At 44.3% G+C, this 17,766-nt stretch overlaps 1 protein-coding gene across 3 annotated transcripts in view; it reads left to right on the forward strand.

The window, feature by feature from the left end:
• The window catches only part of LOC121439270 (mitogen-activated protein kinase kinase kinase 20), a 155,369-nt gene that overhangs the window by 5,239 nt on the left and 132,364 nt on the right, over window positions 1-17,766 (forward strand). For 2 of the 3 annotated variants that reach the window (XM_041639723.1, XM_041639721.1), the window contains exon 2: window positions 6,518-6,708. In XM_041639723.1, the coding sequence (XP_041495657.1) occupies window positions 6,550-6,708 (159 nt within the window). In that variant the 5' untranslated portion in view covers window positions 6,518-6,549. Of the gene's footprint in view, window positions 1-4,535; window positions 4,542-6,517; window positions 6,709-17,766 lie in introns of those variants that run through there. The other variant, XM_041639722.1, reaches the window with a different exon arrangement.

The following is a 17,766-nucleotide window of genomic DNA, read 5'->3' on the forward strand; positions in this document are numbered from 1 at the left end:
GTCCCCGCCGCTAGTGCTGGGGATTACAGGCCTGCATTGCTGTGCGTGACTTTCACCTAGATGCCAGGGACTTGAACCCAGGTCCTTTTGTTTGCATAGCAAATAATCTCATCCACTGAGCTATCTCTTCAGCCTGAGAAATCTCTTTAAAAATTTACTTTGATCACAGTGACACAAATTAGTTTTTCTTCTTATGTTGTGCCAGAAATAAATATAGAACTACTTTTGTGAAGAAAGAAAAGTTTAAGTTAGGGATGGAAAAAGAGGAAGTATATACATTAGAAATAATGGGTTCATATATATCCAAAAGAGAAAAGTCCAGAGAAATTCCAGACTTCATTTGTAAAGTTAATTTAAAAAATATTTTCATTATGATTTGGAGGTATTTGATAAGGCAGATTATAGTTTTCTTGAGTCAGAAGGAAGATGACAGAAAGTGAGTACTGTAATAGAATAAATATGTTCTACAAATACTAATATCTAAAAGTAAAAGAAAAAACCTTCTAGTAACTTAAATAGGATTCATCTCTTTGAAAAAACAGTTTGAAAGGAAAAAAGTTACACGTATAGCTAGGCATCTTGGTACACATCTTTAACTTTGGCACTTGGGAAGCTGAGGCAGGGGCATCCCAAGCTCAAGGCCAGCCTGGACAATATAGTGAGACCTTGTGTGGGAAATAACTAAATAATCCTTGCTAGTAAGATAGATTTTGCACAGTTACACAACCTCCAAAGGGAGAGGAAACACAAGGGTAGGAAGAAGTTAAGACACATAAACACAACTGAAAAGCACTTAGAAATCCACAGGCTGTTTGTCAACAGTTGGGCAGCAGAAGCGACTGAAATAAAATAGAATGCAGTTCTGAACATGGGAGGGGGAAACATGACTGATTGATTATGAAGGCTGAAAGAATGGGTGGCATCAAAGCTTAGATAACAGTTAGAGGGCCTCCATTTCCACCTGTTGTGTGTAGATTCCACACCTCCCCTGCTTCCCCATGAAGAGTCTGGGGGAAGCCGCGGGAAGCCTACTTTGCAGAGACACAGTCCTTCGCCTGACTGAGCTCAGATAGCTTGAACTGGAGTCTGCGGCTCGCTCTGGCTAACTGGGTCTTTGCTCTTGGCTGTGTTGCTTATCTGTGCTTAGAAGTGATGCTTCCGTTTCCGGTGCCATCAGGATTATCAGATGGAGGTGATTTCAAAACCCTTATTTACGAGGTTTAAAAATGGCATCATTGGAAGAAACGTGGCTGTTTCAAGAGAGATGGAGACAGAATTAATTCAACTCAGTCCCATCTAATTGTAAAACTTTGCTTCTCAAATGATAGACATCCAAGTAGTCTTTTATTTTTATTTGTATTTATCTGTGACAGAAATAAAGTGACAGACAACTGACCTGAGATTAATACCAATTCGAAAAATTAAGAGGCGAATTAAAGACCCGTGAGCTAAGTCCTGACCCCAGCTCCCTCATTGAGAAGATGGGAAACTAAAATGTAAAATAATATTCCGTTTAAGACTTTTCCACCTTTATATGGTTCTGCTTTTACAATTAACTAAATGATACTATGTATGCTTTTATCTGTTTAGTTAATAATTGAAATTAGTTTTGTATTTTTAATTTAGGGACGTTTTTGAAATCACCAAGTTTTGGCTACTGCTCAAGTCAGCGGATGGCTGAATTTAACCAACTTGCTTTTATTTTCAAATTTGTGACCCCTTATTATGTTCTGATTTTCGTGACGTTCCTATTCCGAGTCCACCTGCAGGGCTGTGGGATTGTCTGTATTATGTAAAAGCCGGGGGAGTGGGTTGAAAACATTGTGTGTCATCTGGTAGCCTTTGTAAACAAATGGGTATAGCTGGCTCCCTGTCTAATAGATGGTTTTATCGGTCTAAACAATAGAGATGTTTCTGAGAAACTCTAGCATAATTTGATCAAGTCTTGATGCTGTGATTTGATCAGTTTCTTCCCCAGATGCTCTGGGTTTGGGTAGTGGCAACTCATATTTCATTCTCCTTGTAAATTGATCTTTGAATAGCGAGTTAAAATGAAAGGGGAAGCAATATACATATGTAGCCTGAAATATATGCGTACATACATACACGCATGCACACACACATATATGTATGCACACATATGTACATATGTATACAGGGATGGAGATCTAAACCAAATTTTTTAACTGAGGGTTTTGATGCCTTGCTGAGCTCACTGGAGTTAAAACCTTCACTGACACACTCTTAAAATTGTTAATCTCTTCAGAAATTAGAAGGGACTTAATTTTTTTACAGTCTCAATAAAACATCCAAGTAATTGCATCATTCATTCATGTAGAGCCAATTCCCAACAGCGGGGTATACTACAGTATGAGTAACTGATGTGAACAAATGTACCTTGTTGCTTCTCGTCAGGGTGGCCACCATAGCCAAGGGTCCTGGCTAGGGGGTTCAAGTTAGTTCTTGTTGGTCACATCCTTCTTCTCTGTTTGGGAAAGGGTTTCTCCTCCTCTCCTCTGTCTCAACCCAGACTGAGAGGCACCCAGTACTGGAGGCCCCAGGTTCCCCAAGAAGCCTGTGGCAGCTTCTCAAACAGATTTGATTTAGAGTCCTCTGCGGGCGCTGTGAAAACTGCAGGTCTGAGTTTCCTGAGTTTGACTGAAATCTTTGCAGCTCCGGGAATTATAATGGGAAAATTATCTAAAAGCCATTAATTAATTGAACAGACAAGCTAGAGCAGAAAAGGTGCTGTACTGCGTGTCTGGTGCTGAAAACCCAGGATGGACAGAAATGAACTCTGGGTTTAGGAGGTTTATGTTCGGGTGGGAGTGTGATGGGAAAGACGGCTGCATAGAAAGAGTGTAATGTTTCATATGGGCTTCGGAGACAATGTGAGGGACAGGTTTGCTAGGTGGAGGTGGGCGTCTGAAGCAGCTGTGTTGCCTGCACCCATCATGCAGATGTGGCAGAGGTCAGCACATAAGGGGGACTGCGAGCAGGGTTTCATGCCTGTGTGAGGAATGAGACGTGACATACACGGGGCTCAAGTGGTAAAGAACATGGGACGGTTGAGACTCAAAGACACGATTTAAAGACTGGAACTGAGTATCCTATCGGTGAGAGGGGAACAAACAAATCATCTCCAAGGCGGAATGCTACAGATAAAAAGTAATTCTAAAAGCTTTTAGGGAAAAAAAAGTAAAAGGGTTTAGAAGCCGGAGTAACGTCCACCTGTCCATAGCTGCCCTCGCAATGAAGAAGGGGCTAAAAAGACGACTCAGGGGTTCAGAACATGTGTTGTTCTTTCCGGGGACCTGGGTTCCATTCCCAGCATCCTCATGGAAGCTGATGACTGTAGCGAATCCCAGAGGATCTAATGCTTTCTTCAAACACTGCAGACACCAGGCATGTACGTGGTGCACATACATACATGCAAGCATAACACTTATACACATATAATAAAGAGATAAGTCTTGGAGAAAAACAAATTCAGTGAGAGTACTGCAGAGATAGCTCATTGATTAAGAGTCCTTGGTACTCTGCAGAGGACCCGGGTTCAGTTCCTGGCACCCACCTGGTGGCTTACAAGCATCTGTGTGACCCCATTTCCGGAAGATCTGATGACCCCTTTAGTTTCTGTGCACCCCAGACATACATACAGGCAAAATATTTGCACTCATAAAATGAGTGGATAAGTTAATTTTAAAAAATGTGAAAAAAATAAAATATACTTTCACAACTACATAAAGGATAATACTCTTCCTAGAACAGCAGACAGGTTGCTAGTGGAGACTCAAAAACCCCATTCTGTGCCCTCTACTCAAAGAGTCAATGAGAGACGAATGTCGTCAAGGTGCAGAAGTAAACCAAGAAAGAGAAACTGAAGCTCCAAGGGCAAGGTTTTCCCTCAGAGGGTGAAGGAGAAGGAAGGTCTTTGAATAGCACAGGAGAAGAAATCCCAGTTACAGTCTGACCTGGGAAGCAGCCATTCCAGCCAGACTGAATCAAGATGAGGTGTTAAGAAAGAATGTCTCTATCAAAACCAGCATCTCCCTTCCTCCAGGATAACAGAGATTTGGTGTTTTTTGTTGTTTGTTTTTTGTTGTCGTTGTTGTTTTGTTTTACTTCATTGAGAGTTTTGCAGTCCTGGGAGAATTTGATGGGTTGGCTAAGTTTGTCAGTAGCATGAAAAGCTCAACAAACGATAGAAGAAAACACAGGGCAACTAGTAACTCCAGAAGAAACAAAAGTTATCTAAGTAAGATATAATCGCCGCATGACGGTGCTGGGAACAATATTGACTTTGCGAGACTACTACAAACTGTGAATATTGACTTAGCCAAATGTTGGGGTTGTGAACAGAGGGTTTAGAACACCCTAGCGCCTGAGCCTGTGGAGGCTGAGGATGATGTGTAAGAGCTGAATCCCTTGCAGGGAATTGTTGTAACAAGATCTGAAATGGGAAACGTTAAGAAGCGACGGTGTTTAATCACGTCCCCCAGAAATGTGGTAAAGAAGAGCAAATCCTCAAAGGAGCCGGCGTGAGTGGCTTTCTCAGCGGTGAGAGTTAAGTGGGGGACAGGGAGGCAGTGGGTTTGCATTATCTGATAAGCTTTGCAGGCCTATTTAAATTCCTATACCTGATAAATTGATTATAAAAACATAGACCTATCCTCTGCTGCCCCGCGGAGAGCTAGCATAGCGTTTGACATTTATTATAAAAGCTTTTTGCTTTGCACACACTCTCTGCGTTGGTCGGGCATATTCTCCTACATTTTCTATAGACCTTCTTTTCTGCAGTTAACTATGGATTGTAGGGAGTCTGTATGAAATATCGCTAAATTAAATGTGTCAGTAGACTGCGCCTGCGATCCCCACAGCCGTCCCCCTCCTTTGTTTTTGTGGCCGCTCTGTCTTCTAAACAGTGGAAGGCTCTAAACATTGAGGATAAACAAATCGCTTCATTTTTCTTTCTTGCCTTCTCCCTAACGTGGAGCAGACTTGGACTTGGTATAAGGAATCAGCATTCTTCAGTGAGCCGATGCTCCTAAAATGGGATGGCTAAGCCAGCTGCACACTGAACTCTCTTAGCCGCCTGCGTGCGTCTCTTGGCAAAGCGCTGAATTGTACATGGAGACACTGGCTTTCTAGTGCTGCAGACTGCTTCCTTCTACCTTTTATTTTGGAAGGAAAAAAAAAATTCAGGCTTCATAGAAAATGGCCAGGGTAGTAAAAGGCCCGTGCAGCCTTCTGATTTGCTCTTAATTCTGTCACGTTTCTTTCTCCCTCTTACACGCCTGTGTTCCCCTTCCCTCGTGTGCTTTGGGGGATGGTGTCAGAATGCTCTGAAGGAAAGGTGCAGGCGTCATGTTTCAGTATGTCTCAATGTTTATAGATAGAAGATACATGCAGAGTGGCCGCACATTGCATTTTATCATAGATGCCTTTAAGTTCTTATATAGCTGTTTTCTTTTCATTTGTTAAAAGTCGTTCATGATGGTGACCGTTGGGAGCATAAGCCAATTGTTTTATGGGTCCTCAAATATAGGTCCACCTTTCACTCCATGATTATAATATTCTGGTTTACAGTCCCAGGAAGGGCGCGCATGCAGATTCTTTCATCTACCACCTGCAGCTTTTTATGCCTGCTCAGAAGCTTATGCCATCATCTGTGTGTCTAGGGTTTTGCTTTTCCTGCTAATTTATGGTTTGGCATAGAGGATTAGGAATGGACACACACCTGGGCAAGAGTAAGAGCCCTTCAGTCACAGCGCATCTCACTGAAGTAGTCTCCGGGAGGAGTCATGGGTTCCTCTGGAAACAAGCATTATATATATATATATATATATATATATATATATATATATATATAATTTAACATCTTTGGCAGTATTCTTTGGGTAACTTAATATATTGTAAACAGAGACAACGTCTCAGAAAATAGGTTCTGCTATGGTGTGCAGCCTAGTGAGACCCGTTTGGCAGCACTTGGCCACCTTTTCTTTCACTCTTCGGTGAAATCTTGTTTGGAGTCTAAACACTGAATGCCTGTTTACTCTGCAGCGTTTTTGGCTGTGCTGGCGCTAGGATGTGCACCGGCTTAGGCTGGGTACTTTTCCCGTGAAGTAAGGGCAACACGGAGAGACGGCATGCCGCACATGCCAGACGAGCTATGCTAGCTTACTGTTGAAAGAAAGCATGGTTTCTGTGTGTCAGGCCTTCCTGGTAGGAGACCTGGTGACACAGAAGCCTTTAGGCAGAGCTCCTCGGGATGTGTAGGAAGCGCTGTGACAGGTTTTGCGGCGGAGGAATCTGAGCCGGTCCCAAGCCTGGACAAGCCGTTGTTGAATTTTGCGCCGGCTGCCAGGGTGAGCGCTTTCATTTCGATGTGTTCGTCTCGCTTTTCTTTCTGAAGTCATCCTGCTCTTTCTGGAAGTTTCACAGGACTCGGTATAAATATCGGCAGCAGGACTCTGACTTGTTTGTGATCCAGCGTGTCTCTCCTTTCTCTCTCCAGACTGTGAGGACGCTTACTACTGTCATTATGAGATGTCGTCTCTCGGCGCCTCCTTTGTGCAAATTAAATTCGACGACTTGCAGTTTTTCGAAAACTGCGGTGGAGGAAGTTTTGGGAGTGTTTATCGAGCCAAATGGATATCACAGGACAAGGAGGTGGCTGTAAAGAAGTTACTCAAGATAGAGAAAGAGGTAAGATCTTCTGCTACCAGAGGCGTCGCAGCAGCTTGGATGTCATAGGCCCCAGGGGTCACGGAGCTGCAAGGGATCTGGCAGGTCCTTTGGGACCGCTCCAAGAGGCTCTTTCCCAATTTCCATTTTGGGAACCTCATAAATAGAAAATATTGTAGTGTGTGCTTTAGGGTTGAGTTCTACTAGGGGTCATCTGAAGCTAGAGGATTTCATTCCATGGTATAAAAGAGCCCCGTGCTCTCTGTGTTGGCTGGCCTACAGAAACAGGCACGTTTGAGCGGTTCACTTCTCCGGGGCAGCCAAGAGGGGGCAGCACAGAGTAACAGGTAACATTTACATTGGTTACTATTTTTACCCCTCGCGTTGGGGGTGGTCCCTAGTTGTTGTCTTAAAAAAAATAAGAGTATTATTTTTCTACTGAATTAATCAATACTGGCTTCTTAGGTTTCACTTCTACTGGCTCACAGTGGTGAGTCTTTGCGAAGTAAAGAATTAGGCACTTGGCAGAGTTGCCTTTCTTTGTAAAATTAGAATAAGGTCTTGTCTTTTAGAGTCTGGAACTTGTGTTCGATGTGGGTGAGCCCTGAACTCTTGGGGTCTTCATCTTTCATAGGGATGTGGCGTGGATGTGTTTGGTACCACAGGAATTAAATAACTTGTGTAAGTGACCCATGGGTGTTAAGCATGGTAGCTTTCTCTTTCAAGTTCTTTTTAAAAATTTAACTGATCCTTTTAACTGATCCTACGAACACACAAAAAAAATTTATGAGCCTGCCATGTTATGAGGTTTCAACACGTGCATGCGTTGTATGTTGAAGTCATTGTATCCATTGCCTTGTGTAACATCTCTTCTTCAGTGTAAACATCCAAATGTCTTCCCTCTGGCTTTTTGAGATACACAGTGTATTACCATTGTCTGTCGTTGCCATGCTGGTAGCTTCTAATATTTACCCTTTGGTGCTTATTTTGGCCATTTTTTTAATGTACAGTTTTTGCTAAGTATTGTTCTTTTCAAGCAAGCTTTTCCATAAATATGCGTTCTCCCCCAGTGAGTATCTTAGTGTTGTCGTTGACTGCCACCAGTGAACCATCATGACTGATTCGCGATGTCCGTCCAGTGTTAGCGTCGCAGGTTCCCCCAGCAGTGGCTGGAGCTCCTCACTCCACTCGCGTGCCCAGTGCTGAAGCCGGGACAGTAACACTGAGGTGGCTGGGACTGTCTGTCTGTAGGTTTCACATGAAGTAGAGCGGTGCTAAGTAAAGATCAGTTCTTGCATTAGAACCGTTTCTGGTACTGGACTCTTGGAGCTGGTACGTTTGCCTTATTGTCCCCATTTTATAGATTGGGAAGCGGAGCATTGAGAAGTGTAATAGCCACTCCAGTAGGAGCAGGTGGATTTCAGGAGGCCAGGCTTCCTGTCCGTTAGGATTTCACTCTGACCAGGTAAGAACACAAAAGAGGCCAGTCCTATCCATTTACATAAGGATGTTTACGTGGTAGGTTGGGACTTGGATACAACGAACTTCTTGTATGGTTATTGGATGAGGCAGGACGCGGGTTTTGAAAGGAGGTTGTAGCCCATTCTCTTCCTACCTCTCTTGCCTGTATACATACATCGTCCCGCTTTTACAGTGTGAGAGGCCAAGGAAACGACACAGGAAAGCGCAGAACGAAAGCGAGCGTAGGACGCTGCCAAATCCTGCTTTGCTATGGCAAGAGCATAACTCATGAACGTGTGAGGGGGGAAAAGCAGAAACTCCAGTTCCGCTTAGGGGCCTGTAGTCGTCAGAGATGGTCATTATTTGGCTCCCGACAAGGCACCCCGCACAGCTAAACTCACAGGAAGGAGTTCTACGTGGAAGTCTGCTGGGGCACCCGCAGCTACTGGAGGGGAAGCGTGCGTCCCCATGGACTCGTATTTCACAAGACGTGTGGTGGCTACTGGCTAAGCGCTTTTTAAGTGATAAAGGTGATGAGCTCCAGCTTCCCTCCCTCCCCCGACACCATGTCTGTACTCTCAATCCACTCCTGGGTCGTTACTTTTCCAATGAGTTGTAGAAGGAACAGACCGCTTAATACAGCTCCTGTAACTCACTTCACAGGACTCTGAGAATTACCTGACATTTGACAAATGTGTGTTCTATGAACGTAGTCAAATGTGGAGAATGTACATGATACATGACAATTTTTTTTTCAAGTTTCTCTGTGTAACAGCTCTGGCTGTCCTGGAACTCGCTTTGCTTACCATGCTGGCCTTAAACTCACAGAGATCCACCTGCCTCTGGCTCCCAAGTGCTGGGATTAAATATGTGTGCCGCCACCACCTGGACAATTATTTATTTACTTATTTTATGTGTATTGGGTTTTTTTTTTTTAACTTTTGCTGCCATGTAGGTGCTGTAGAACCTGGGTCCTTTGGAAGAGCAGCCAGTGCTCTTTACCACTGAGCCATCTGTCCAGCCCAGGCCAAATTCTTTTTTATTTTTTGGTTTTTTGAGACAGGGTTTCTCTGTAGCTTTGGAGCCTGTCCTGGAACTCCCTTTGTAGACCAGGCTGGCCTCGAACTCACAGAGATCCGCCTGTCTCTGCCCCCCGAGTGCTGGGATTAAAGGCGTGCGCCACCACCGCCCGGCTGCAGGCCAAATTCTTAAATTCGGCTTGTGTGACTATTGGCTTTTCCTTCATTTGTGACCTCTAGTGTAGTTAGGTACGGTACTTCCCTCTCTTTTAGAAAGTAAGCCGGGCAATGGTGGCGCAAGCCTTTAATCCCAGCACTCGGGGGGCAGAGACAGGCGGATCTCTGTGAGTTCGAGGCCAGCCTGGTCTACAGAGCTAGTTCCAGGACAGGCTCCAAAGCCACAGAGAAACCCTGTCTCGAAAAACCAAAAAAAAAAAAAAAAAGTACATGTTACCTTTCTGCTGAAAATAGCAAAATTTACATGTACTTAAAATGTCTTTAGAAACCATTTAAAGCAAACACTAAGAAAAATTGCAAGACTGCCATGACCTCTATAATACCACTTAAAGCCTACCACTTAACAACATTTTGCAACATCTGCCTTTTCTCTTTATTTATGCTATTGACTTATATGCAGTTATAATTATTTTATTTTTGCTGGCTATGAGAATAAGTTACAGATGCGATATGTGTTTATTCAAAGTATTTCAGCATCTCCTAAAAATCCAGGAAATTGAATGATCATATTACTTTATTGGATAGTCTGCCTTCAGATTTTGCCTTTTGTCCCAAGAGACTTTTATGGGAACTTTTTCCAAGCCAGGATGCACTCCAGGACGACAGATGGCATCTAGCTGATGTGTCTGTTTAGTCTGTTTTATTTGGGAACAGTTTCCCTGCCTTTCTTTGCCTTTTAAGACTTGGGCAGTTTTGCAAAGCAGAGAACACTTGTTTCGCAGACTACCCTTGTTTTGGACTTAACGATTTCCCCTTCGTTTGGCTTATGTGGCTGTGGTGGGAATGTCATAGGGGTTGTGTGTCCTTGGTGGTCCTTGGTGCAGTTTCATGGGTATTGCTTGGCTTAGTTTTTCTGATGCTACTTTTGAGCCTGTAGTTATGAGTTCACTCAGTTCCTCTGCAGTGAAAATACCTATTTCTCTTTTGTGATTAGCTATTGGGAGCTACTTTGAGGCTATGTAAATGTTCTTCAGCCTTGCATCCCTTGATGATTCTGTCTTAGGTAGAACATTACCGTGTTAGTGCATTGTGCCGAGAGCAAGAGCCTTTCTTCCCTGCTCCTCCTTCTGCCCTCCCTTTACATATTGGCCACTTGGTTTATTTGTTTATAGACAATTTTACACTCCAATTACAATCCATTACAGTTATGCACTTTTGTATTTAAATTAGACCCAGCATGTAAGGGCTTCTTCAGGCTGGCTTCTGTGTCTTTTGACATGCCCTGTTGATTTTTGGCCCTCTCTTTACTTACTGACACAGAAAGGTACCCCATTCTCACTTAGCTCCTGTCCCACTGCTGGGGCGAAGTCCTGAGTCAGCACCCCGACTTGGATTTAGGAAACAAACTGGGAAGTACTAGCGGTACCTATTTTAGATATTTTTTTTGAAAAAGAGCCTTTGTTTCTTAGTAGAAATGAGAGTGAGAGGTTTTATTTATGAGAGTGTTTAAGGCTCAGAGGCCCCTGGGTCGACAGGTTCTGTGATGTGCTTGCTATTCCAGAGGAGGGCTTAGAAAAAGGGAGCACGCGAAAGCAGGCCTCAAAATGGTTCCCTCCCGAGTCAGAAATTGTACTTCCGGGACTTTATTCTAAGTCCGTCAGGGATGCGGAGAATAGGGATTCGTGTCAGGTGGGTGATGGCGAAGACTTGGAGGCTACACAGTGCTGCCTGTACGGTGACATCATATGCCATTCGGAAAATGCTGAGTATATTGGGGGTGAGGTGGGGAAGACAGTTTATAAAACGGGCATATACTCGGTGTCTGTGGGCCGCTTTTATTTTCCTTGAATGTCTGTGGTTTTCTATGATTTCATGTTTTCCTTCAATATTTTATTATGAAAAATTTCAAACATAAAGTGACTATCACAGTGACCATCCCTATACACAATGTATAGAATATATAATTAACACAAATATTTCATCACCTGTATGGCCAACTCTCTACCCTCTTACTCATCCCTCTGTCTGATGCATTTCACCCCGGCAGCCAGCATCCCTTAAATACGTCGTCGTGTTTATTACTGGTCCAGCTCAGGCGTAGCTGCGGTTTGATTTTCCTGTGTGTCATGAGGTTTTTAGAGATGTGGATTGACCGGGACATAGATTTGCGTTTCTAACTGGGAAAAATGCATTTTAAAAAGTGCGGTTTTGACAGTCTGTAGCAGCGCCTTGGGAATGGTGGGTGGACGGAGCTCCACACAACACTCATTGTCCAGGCTCACGTTCTCTGAGATGTGGGATATTTCATTTCACATTCCTGCCCCATACATAGCAGCCCCCAGAGCTCAGGACCCAGCTGTCTACGTTTGTTAGGGATATTCTTACAGTGCGCAGTTTCCTTTCTGTCTGAAAGATGTTTATGACAGGAAAACATGCCATCTTTAGAATATGCACCGGAAGTAAGGAGAGACGTCATTAACATGTCTTCCCGGTACCTGCTGGTTGTCTTGGGTGAAGCTGAGCTGCTCAGGCTGTAGTTCAGCAAGGAGCGGAAGTGCCAGAGAAAGTCATTGTGATCGCCTGTCTTATTTGCCACCACAGGCCCAGAGAACCGTCCCCATGCAAGGAAGAGGTCGCCAGTCTCACATTGTGAACCTTTAAAAGGGATTAAACATGGCAGCTTAGAATCCATGATGTTTCGGCACAGGTGTGTCTACACATGACTTTGTCCCTATCTGGTGCAGATGGCAACCTGCAGGCCTTTGTGTTAGCTGTTTGCTGCCACTCCCAATAACCTGGCCTCAGCTCACAGTTTAAGGCCAGAAGCTCTGGGAGGACTGTGCTCTGGGGGACCGTGCTCTGGGGGGGACCGTGCTTGTGGCTTGGGTCCATACTTTTCCATGGCAGGGAATGCCTGGTGGGACAGGGCAGCTCACAGTGAAGGAATGAAGGGATTGAGGAGAGTGGAGGGAGGGAGAGAAAGGAAGGAGGGAGGAAGGAGGAAAAGAAGGGAGGAAGGGAGAGGGTGATGTTGATTGAGAGTATACCTGTTAGCTAGCTTTCCTTTTCCCTGTTTTAGCCCAGCTCATAGGATGGTACTCGGCAGTTAAGAGCACTGGCTGCTCTTTCAAAGGTCCTGAGTTCAATTCCCGGCAACCACATGGTGACTTACAACCATCTGTAATGAGGTCTGGTGTCCTCTTGAGGGAGAGACCTGGTCAGTCGTCCTCATTAGCTTAGACCATGAAACCCAAAATACGGGTTCAACAGACCATCATATACGGGCTGCCCATGCTTGTGTCAGCATTGCCAGGGTATACATTTCTATTTCAATTTCAATAGGATGGTACTGCCCACATGCAGGGTAGTGCTTTCTTCCAAGCTAACCTCTGGAAATGAAATGCCCCCAAAGCTTTGTTCTTTCTTTTCTTCTTTTCATAGCTTTGTTCTTTGCTAATTCCCAAGGCATGCCTCAAGCCAATCAAGATGGCACTAACCATTACTGCTTTTATGTTACATTGAAATCTGTTGATACTTAACGATGTTGACACACCACTTCATATTAGGAATGAAGAAAACATTCTCCCCCAAACTGAAAGAAGGCAGACTCCTCAAGAAGGAAAAGAGAAGAACGCCTTTTCTTCTCTGGCCTTGGTTTATGCCACGCCCTCCCTTTAGGGAAAAAACTCACTCCTACCAAGTTTTAGTAATATTGAGAGCCAAGTAAGCTCGGATTTTAAAACCGGTTAGTACTGTACATATTTGTAAGTAGAGGACAACTGAGAGTTAACTGGTCATAATGATGGGAGCTATTTGTAACTTGTGTGTAGAGAGAGGTTCTCTGTATGAGTTAGAAAGTCGAATATGGGGACCACTAGAACTCAGATTAAAAACGAAAGCCTTGTTATGCCGAGTGGATCAGTGTGGTGCTATTTCCGCTGGGGAAAAACCAGTTAAATATTATTGCTCATTAGCCCAAGGGGACCCTTCCTTCCTGTCTGTGCATTTCTGGAGCATTTTTATTAATGAGTTCTCTGGTTTTAATATTTTCTCTGTCCCCGAACATGACAAAGAAGAACTCACACCCTTTGTAAGTCTTTTCAATAGTTAGGCATGTTGATGGGCCCGGGGATAAAATGTCGGTGCCGCATATCCCTGGCATAAAGTTCTGGCATGGTTTCTGTGGCGATCTTGTGTTGAGAATTCGTCACTCGGTATTAGCAGGCCTTTGATTTGGGGCTACCCTTCAGCTCTCCCTGTGCAGAGGAGCATCTGTTCCCAGGTCCTGCTGGCCAGTCTCAGGGAGCATAGAGGACCACTGGCTGGCTGACTTACAAACATGGACAAAACAAAGCCCTCAGGGCCACACCTCTGCCCAGCTCCTCATGCCTGATACTCCCCTGCTCCTCATCGTTGGTGCTCCCCTGACTCCTCAGTTCCTCATCCCTGGTGCTCCCCTGACTCCTCAGCTCCTCATCCCTGACGCTCCCCTGACTCCTTAGCTCATTGCTCCTGGTGCTCCCCTGACTCCTCAGCTCCTCGCCCCCGGTGCTCCCCTGACTCCTCAGCTCCTCACCCCCAGTGCTCCCCTGACTCCTCTGTTGGGCTTGTCACCTGCGGACCTGCACTCCCAGCCTGTCAATCATCCTTCTGTAGGCTTTCACTTCCGCAACCCGGGCCACATTCTTTCCTTTACCTGTAATATCATTGTCTTCTCCACCCGGGCAGGTCCTACTAAGTTTTCAGGTTCAATTTCCTCTTTTTTTCATGAACATTCTCAGCCCCATGATAATTTTCTCTTTCTTCTGAATTTATACCATTTAACATCCAAACCTCTAATTTGACATAGGATTAGAGCTGGCCCGTGATGGTAACATTCCTGTCAGAAGTGGTCACTTAACTTTCCGTGTGCTCTGGTTGTGGCTGCTCAGCTGAAAAGTGGGGCTAATTATAGTGCCCGCGTTTCGGGGCCGTCCGGAAGGATTAAATGAGACAATGGATGTCAACTGTGTGGAAGAGCACTCAACGCGAGGATCGGTTTGGGAAACCGTCAGCCGTCCGTTTCTCTTCAGCTGCCCTCCAAAGTGAGACCAGCAGGCGGGGATCATCTTTTTGGAAGCTTTTAACAAATTCATACCTAGGGTCTATGTTGGGCAGGAAGCTGGTACTCCATTTACAGCCAACAGGAAGAGAGCCTTGGCAAGACCCAGGTAACTATGTGTGGGCAAGCCCATGGGTGGTGTGATACTTAGTGTCGACGTGGCGGAAGTTAGAATCACCTGGGAGACGGACTGTTGGACCCAACTGTGGAGGTGATCTTCATCCTGCCCACTGTGGGCGGCACCATTTCCTCAGCATATTGGACCTCAGCGGGTAGAATTACACATTTATAATTCTTGTCTGACTGTGGACGTAATGTCTGAAGCTCCTGCCACTGTGATTCCTCTGCCGTAGTGAACTGTGACCTGGAGCTGTGAGCTAAATAGGCCCTTTCTCCCTTGAGTTGCTTGTCTAAGGGTTTTGTCACAGCCGTAGAACAAGAAACAAGACAGACAGCATGCTCAGGATCCTAGTGGCACAGTCTCAGAAGGCCAAGTCTGTCTCTTTAGCTGGTGCTGTCTCCGTCTTGGCCATACACCAGTGTGCCAAGCACATTGCCACAATTCTTGCTCTTGGTCTTTTCATAGTCGCCTTACAGGATTCTGATTTCTATTTGACTCCTAGCTGACGCACGTAGCATCCTTCGTGTGGGTTTTCTTTGCTAAGTCTCATGGTGCTGGGCCCTGTGCATTGCTCATGGTAAACTCTGAAATATCTGTCCTGGTGTTTGGTATTGTTGTTGTGTAACAGAGGACTCCCCTCTCATGTTGCTCATCTTAAAGAGGTGTCTTATATTGATGTACATGCATGTTCTTTATTACATGCTTTCAGCTGTAACCACTGTAGAACACATCTGTCTTTACCGGATCCCTGTAAATACAATAGCAGGCTTGCATTCAGCTATGTACTTACTGGGCTCTTGGGTATGACTTCGCTTTAGGGGACCTGATGTTTGAATCTATAAAACCTCTTGATTTTCATTCCTTTAAGACTGACCTGCCATTTCTCTTTAAGGACTTTCATGCACTTTATAGTGTTCTGTCTTAACTACATTCTTCATGTAAAAATCATGCTTTGAATTAAAAATTAAGCATAGTAAAATAATGAATTGTGGCCGGGCAGTGGTGGTGCTCGCTTTTAATCCCAACACTTGGGAGGCAGAAGCAGGCGGATATCTGTGAGTTTGAGGCCAGCTTGGTCTACAGAGCTAGTACCAGGACAGCTAGGGCTGTTACACAGAGAAACCCTGTCTTGAAAAGAGCCAAGATAATAATAATAATAATAGTTTTGTTGATAATTGATATGGGCATCTTCCAGAAGTGCAAGCCAAACTGCATCTCTCACTCAGCCTTCTTCTGTGAGGCAGTTCTGTTACCAGGAGCTTATAATCAAAGCCACGCCAATGTGACCTGCAATAAAAGAGATAGGGAAAATTGGCCCCATGTTGAACAAATATATGAGTTAAATGAGTGACCACACATTCTCAATTATGTCTGAAGATAAGGTGAAACTTACGGGAGCAGTCAGTAAGGCAGCCTTCCCCAGGGCCAAGAAGACTTACAAAGGACCCACCATATTCTGTGAATGCATGAAGACAGCACCACTGTGTGCTGCTTCTGACCTCATCGAGAGGACCAAGAAACGTTTTATTTGCTAGCAAAAGCCCTTTCTTTTTTTTTTCTTTTTTTTTTTTTTTTTTGCTACTTATTCTTTTAAAAGCTTAAAAAAAATCTATCCTTCTGCTAAGATTCCATATTTGCTGTGTGTGGAGACTGCTTTCATTGGTCACAGAGGGAGCACTGTTACAGCTGTCATATCAGCTTCTCATTAAGGTATTATTGATCTTGGTATATTGAGCAATAAACATTTCGGTTAGTTAATGTTTATTCTTCAGCCACGCTCTAAACAGTGTGGCGAAATCAAACCGATTAATGTCTCCCAGTAAAAATGTTATGTCCAGACTAACTGATTTTACATAAAGTCAGGCCCTTGCTACAGAAGAAAAACGGCATATCCCAGGACCCCAGTGTCTGAGAAAGCCTAAGTGGAATGAAGAATAGCTAGACACTTGAAACATTCTAGAAGAGAGAAAAAATGCCTCTAAACATCTGAAAAGGTTTCAGAAAGCTCTCACTGAGCATGTCACAATAGGGGTGATCAGCCAGCAAGATGGCTCAGAGGGGAAAGACACCTGCTACCAAACCCGGCCTGCCTCAGACCCACATGCGAAAGAGAACAGATGTGCCCAAGCTGACCTCCACATGCACACCATGGCACAAGTGCGCCCTCTCTCTCTCTCTCTCTCTCTCTCTCTCTCTCTCTGTATATATATATATATATATATATATATATATGTGTGTGTGTGTGTGTGTGTGTGTGTGTGTATACATATATATGTATATATATACATATATATGTATGTATATATAAAATTTAGAAATACATAGGATTGTTTTTTAGTCTCCAAAACTAGAATCTTCCCACTTGGCTGTGAAAGGTGCCTATAAATTCTCCTTGGTGTAGACGAGAAGTCACTCTCATTGTGGTTCTCAAGCATCAGTACCGCACGGCCAAGGGTTTTCTACCGACGCCTGACTCCCACTCCTCAGCAGGACATCCAGTTGGTTTTTTAGCATGGCCGTCAATGCTGTATGTGGTGTGAGATGCATGCTCTTAGAGTATTTTAGTTCCCAGAAAGTTCTTCCTCACGGCACTTCCTGGGCTGGCACTGGTCCATGCCTTTGGGACCACATAGACTTCTTTCAGATGTGAGTTTCCTGAGGGCAGGAGCTGTGTCTTCTTCATCACCGTCTTCTGGACTACACAGAGTGCCTTGCACACCGCGAGACAGCAGTTGGTGTGTGCATGACTGAGTGAAGTCACACATGCAATAGTCTCAATTTATAGAGCATTGCGCTAGTTCTACATCTATATAGCAAGGGACCTGGCTTGTTCTGTCTCTCCTCATGGCCTTGCCCTCCCCACGTCTGGTTGATTTTTTTTTCTTTTTTTTCTTTTTTTTCTTTTTTTAGCTCTTAGTAAATTACTTTGTCTTTGAATGAAAGGCTGTTCTATTGCCGGGAAGAATGATTTTCATGGCCATGGTACTTTATCTGTTTGCATTTTGTCTGTATTTGCAAAAAGACTCCCCCAGCATGTTCTTTGTTAGCCCCCATTAACCTCACATGTTCATTGATTCATGATCTGGGGATCATGATAGTGTCCCAGTGACATGAACCCAACAGGATCTTAATGGCTTGAAATAAAAATGATTTCTTTCCTTGGTACAGTCCTTTAGGAAAACGGTGCTTGATAAAATTAG

This window comes from Microtus oregoni, unplaced genomic scaffold (assembly GCF_018167655.1).
Source record: "Microtus oregoni isolate MIOR12 unplaced genomic scaffold, Mior012 000060F_ref0000265, whole genome shotgun sequence".
NCBI classification, from domain to species: Eukaryota; Metazoa; Chordata; class Mammalia; order Rodentia; family Cricetidae; genus Microtus; species Microtus oregoni.